The sequence below is a fragment of the Triticum urartu genome, chromosome 5 (assembly GCF_003073215.2).
Source record: "Triticum urartu cultivar G1812 chromosome 5, Tu2.1, whole genome shotgun sequence".
In the NCBI taxonomy this organism is placed as follows: domain Eukaryota; kingdom Viridiplantae; phylum Streptophyta; class Magnoliopsida; order Poales; family Poaceae; genus Triticum; species Triticum urartu.
In genome coordinates, this window is record NC_053026.1 from 611,219,149 (window position 1) to 611,223,314 (window position 4,166).

General features: G+C 46.1%; 1 protein-coding gene across 2 annotated transcripts; it reads left to right on the top strand.

The window, feature by feature from the left end:
- The first annotated feature begins 1,154 nt into the window (after nucleotides 1–1,154).
- LOC125511224 (ras-related protein Rab11C) lies at nucleotides 1,155–3,492 on the top strand. Of its 2 annotated transcripts, XM_048676549.1 has the most exons (4): nucleotides 1,155–1,312; nucleotides 1,463–1,658; nucleotides 2,752–2,804; nucleotides 2,901–3,492. In XM_048676549.1, the coding sequence occupies exons 2-4, from the start codon at nucleotides 1,494–1,496 to the stop codon at nucleotides 3,232–3,234; spliced, it is 552 nt and encodes a 183-aa protein (XP_048532506.1). In that variant the 5' UTR covers nucleotides 1,155–1,312; nucleotides 1,463–1,493; the 3' UTR covers nucleotides 3,235–3,492. The 2 variants fall into 2 exon arrangements, with proteins under 2 accessions (XP_048532506.1, XP_048532505.1); XM_048676548.1 differs by having other exon boundaries at nucleotides 1,156–1,312; nucleotides 2,752–3,492.
- The last annotated feature ends 674 nt before the right edge of the window (nucleotides 3,493–4,166 follow it).

Consider the following 4,166-nt stretch of genomic DNA (forward strand, 5'->3'; position numbering starts at 1 on the left):
GCCGGAGGCCGCGTCACACCATGGACTAGCCGGGTATCGGACTGCACAGCCCCAGCTCTAGCCGCTCGGATCTACCCCATTGACGGTTCGCCGGCAAATAAGCCAGCGGCTGCCGTCCGGGCTCGGTGCTGGCCCAAAGGATCATCGACGCACCATTGTCGCTCATAAAGTGCTACGACTGTCCACGGAAGGTCGTGCGCCGCGTGTCTACAACGCCGGAACATTCCGGATGGGTGTTCGGCAAGTGCAAAAACGATGGGGGTATGTACTAGTTTAGCTTCGGTTGTGCCTCCGGATTCGGCGCATTTTGCTTATACTCAAATTTTTATTGTGTGGGATGGATGCAATTTTTGGTGTCCATCTATTGATAGAACGAAATTTGATAGATGTCTGTGCACTTGTTGCTACAATAGATACTAGAGATGCGATTAGATGCAAAGAAGCAACGTCTACTTCTTTAGACTCGAAGGAGAAAGAAATATGCAAGATCGAGAATCCGTAGATCAACAATGAAAGAATCAACAAGATACTAATCCAACTTCTGGGAGCAGTTATGAAAATTTGACATCTTTTAAAATGTCTTTTTGTGGTTCTTGTTTTTCTTTGGTCTTACTATTCTAGTCAAGATTTGATGAATGTACTTTAATGTATCCAAAAACCGTTGATGAAGTAATATGAAATGAGGCGAAAAAATATATGCGGACGAGATGCGGCCAAGATGAGGCCGCGCGTTGGCGCACGGCCGACGCGTCGACAAATCTGAATGGACACCACCTCATTGTCATCTCTAAACAGACAAAGTCCGAACAAAACAGACGTCCATTTTAAGTCGTGTGTTGGAGTTGCCATTAGAAACTCCTTCCTAAAGAAATGTCTTACATTATAGCACAGAGGTAGTAGATGGTTGCATCTCTTCAACACATTTTTTGACATTTCAACATACTGAAAACGGTGCCTGAATATTTGTGTTTTATATAATTAACTTAATAAAAACACTTGTTATTAACGTTTTCGTTCCCTGGCCCCAAATAGTAATAATAAAATAGTGGTGATTCCATCTTCTAAAAACAAAACGTTGATGATAATTGTAAACTAACCCCCATCAATAATTAACCAGCAACCCATTTGGCCTTGGGCTGGCTGCCCCGCTGGCCGCTGTATACCCACCACCGCCCCCACTCCGCCTCACGTTTCGTTTCCGTTTCTTTCCATCCCCCCTTCCTTCCTTCCTCCACCCACCTCCTCCCCCCCTCCCCTCTCCGGCGCGCCCTCCCTCCCCCACCGGCGAATCCGCAACCGAATCGAATCCCAGGTACGCGCGATTCCCTCCCGCGGCGATCCCCTCCGCCTTCGCCGGATCCCGCGCCTCGCTCGATCCCCTCCCCTCCCTTCCCTTCCTCCGTCTCCTCACCTACCGACTGATCTCCGCCTCGGCTGGATCTCGGCCGCGCGGTTGGTGCAGGATCCGCGTCGGCGGGCGGCGGCGGAGCCACATGGCGCACCGGGTGGACAACGAGTACGACTACCTCTTCAAGATCGTGCTCATCGGCGACTCCGGCGTCGGCAAGTCCAACATCCTCTCCCGCTTCACCCGCAACGAGTTCTGCCTCGAGTCCAAGTCCACCATCGGCGTCGAGTTCGCCACCCGCACCCTCCAGGTCATCTCTCCGCCCCCTCCCCTTCCCGCGATCACGATCTAGGGATTCCATTTTTCCCCCTCCACGGTTTTAGTGGTCTGGTGATGCATGCGCTCTCGATGTACATGTTTTGATCTAGATCGTTCCAAATTAAGCTAATCTCTTTGACGATTATGTCTCTTTTGCACGTGTTGCCTGTTGATTAGTCTAGTACCCACGGTTGCTTTTTCGCATCATTGTGTTGTGCGTGCCGTTTGTTTTATCTGTGGTCAGGAGGCCCTTGGAATTGGTCGCAGAGAAATGGGCTAAGCTGAGTCTGCAAGGGCAGTGTCAACTTTAAATCAGATCTGACTTTTATAGCGTCCGTTTTTTCCTCAATCAAGAAGAAAAAGGAAACTTGCAATTGTGACTAACACTTGTTTTGCTAGTTTATAGAAACTATGGGAATTGTCTACAGTTTGTAAGTTCCGTGCTTCTTTCTCAGTAGTTTCACTGGAACAAATGTTCATAAACTGGCAAGCAATTTTAGTTATGCAGGACATTTGGTTTCCGCTGGCACTTGAATTTGAATGGCTGACGTAGTTCATGGAGCGTCTGAGCACTGTACTCTCATAATTTATGGATCAGAGCTTTCGATGTTTCATCTCTGGAAGCAGGGCCTGTTTATGTAGAAGAGGTTCTTGATCAATCTATTACACTCTCTGTTCCTAAATATAATATGTTTTGGCAGTTTAGTTTGAACTGCCAAAACGTCTCATATTTAGGAACAGAGGTAGTACATCTTAAAATAGTACTTAAACTTTTATGTTTAAGGAGAACAGAGGTAGTACATCTTAAAAGAGTACTTAAACTTTTATGTTTAAGGAGCTGTTTAATTCTACCATGTATTCAGGTTAAAGCTCCAGCATAGTCAGACCTCACGATCTATTTCCATTGCACGGACTTTTTCTGCAATAATGCATCTACTATATGCTTTTTTTTATTGCCATGTCCATGTCTCTGACAAGTTATGTTTTAGCAAGTGAATTTTCATGTTCCATTTCTTTGAGGTATTGTCTGAATTACCATTTTAGTTCTGTTGGTTTTCTGATTGAGTTTGGAAGTATGATTACAGGTAGAAGGCAAGACCATTAAAGCTCAGATATGGGATACTGCTGGCCAAGAGAGGTACCGTGCAATCACAAGTGCTTACTACAGGGGAGCTGTGGGAGCTCTTTTGGTGTATGACATAACAAAGAAGCTATCATTTGAAAACATCAATAGGTGGCTTAGTGAGCTCCGTAACCATGCTGACTCCAACATTGTCATCATGATGGTTGGAAACAAATCCGACCTTAACCACCTGAGGTCAGTTCAAGAGGAAGAAGGGCAGGCATTAGCAGAGAAGGAAGGGCTATCCTTCCTTGAGACCTCGGCACTGGAAGCCTTGAACGTCGAGAAGGCGTTTCAGACTATCCTTTCCGACATCCATCAGATCATAAGCAAGAAGGCGCTCGCTGCCCAGGAGGCTGCAGGAAGTGGACCTCCGACTCAAGGAACCACCATCAATGTTGCCGATTCATCTGGCAACACAAAGAAAGGGTGCTGTTCTACCTAGGTGCGAACAGAGAAGTGGTGATTCTGCAAAAGGATGCTCACATGGATCTTACGGCGCCCTAGGTGTCTAGGTGTTAGTTCGGTCCCTTTTGACTCCTTTTGGCCTGTAATTCTGGTGGGGTTGTATTAAAGTTCATACTGCTAGAAAGAAATTATCCTTGGTAGATACCGTGTGTAGTTGCAAATTTTTGGTAGAGACCATTGTTTGTCAGTCAGACTTACTACAGTTTCAGAGCAATATCATGTTTCCTTTCAGGTATATGTTTGTCCTCCTAAGACATTTGGTGCCCTGAATTACCGGAGCAGGAACAATGGGGGTATAGATATATATCTCTTGTATTTGTTATATGTGGATTGTGGCGTTATCTGAACATCTTTTGTCCTACAAAAGGCCATGTTGTTAACATTGTTCTTGCAAACTGAGAAGCAGCTCATCTGTTCCTCTTTGTACGGTTTTCACTGGTCCTGCTTGCACATTCTCTTGTGGCTTGATCTACACTGTTCTGCACTTGGATTGGTCGTTTTCGTGTAATGTGTGCCTCCAGTTTGTTCGTGTAATGTATGTGGATTTCAGTTCCAAGATATATGCCCCGGATTACCGGAACAGCAGCAACGGGATGCTCCTATATCTTGTAGTGTTCGTTATGCGAATTGTGGCGCTATCCGAACATCTTGCAAACCGAGGAGCAGCTCACCTGGTCCTCTGGTGGCTTTCGGCCTTTTCGATGATCCTGCTCGCGCATTCTCTTGTTGCTTGAGCTACACTGTTCTGCATTCTAATTGCATGGGTTTCTGTAGTGTGCAGTGTTCGTATAATGCATCTGGATTGCATTCTGATGGAATCGGTCCTTTGCTCATCTGCTTTAGCATATATCATAATCTGTTTCCACGTTGCATTGTCAGTACAGTACAGGCCCAGAGGCCACGGAAAGC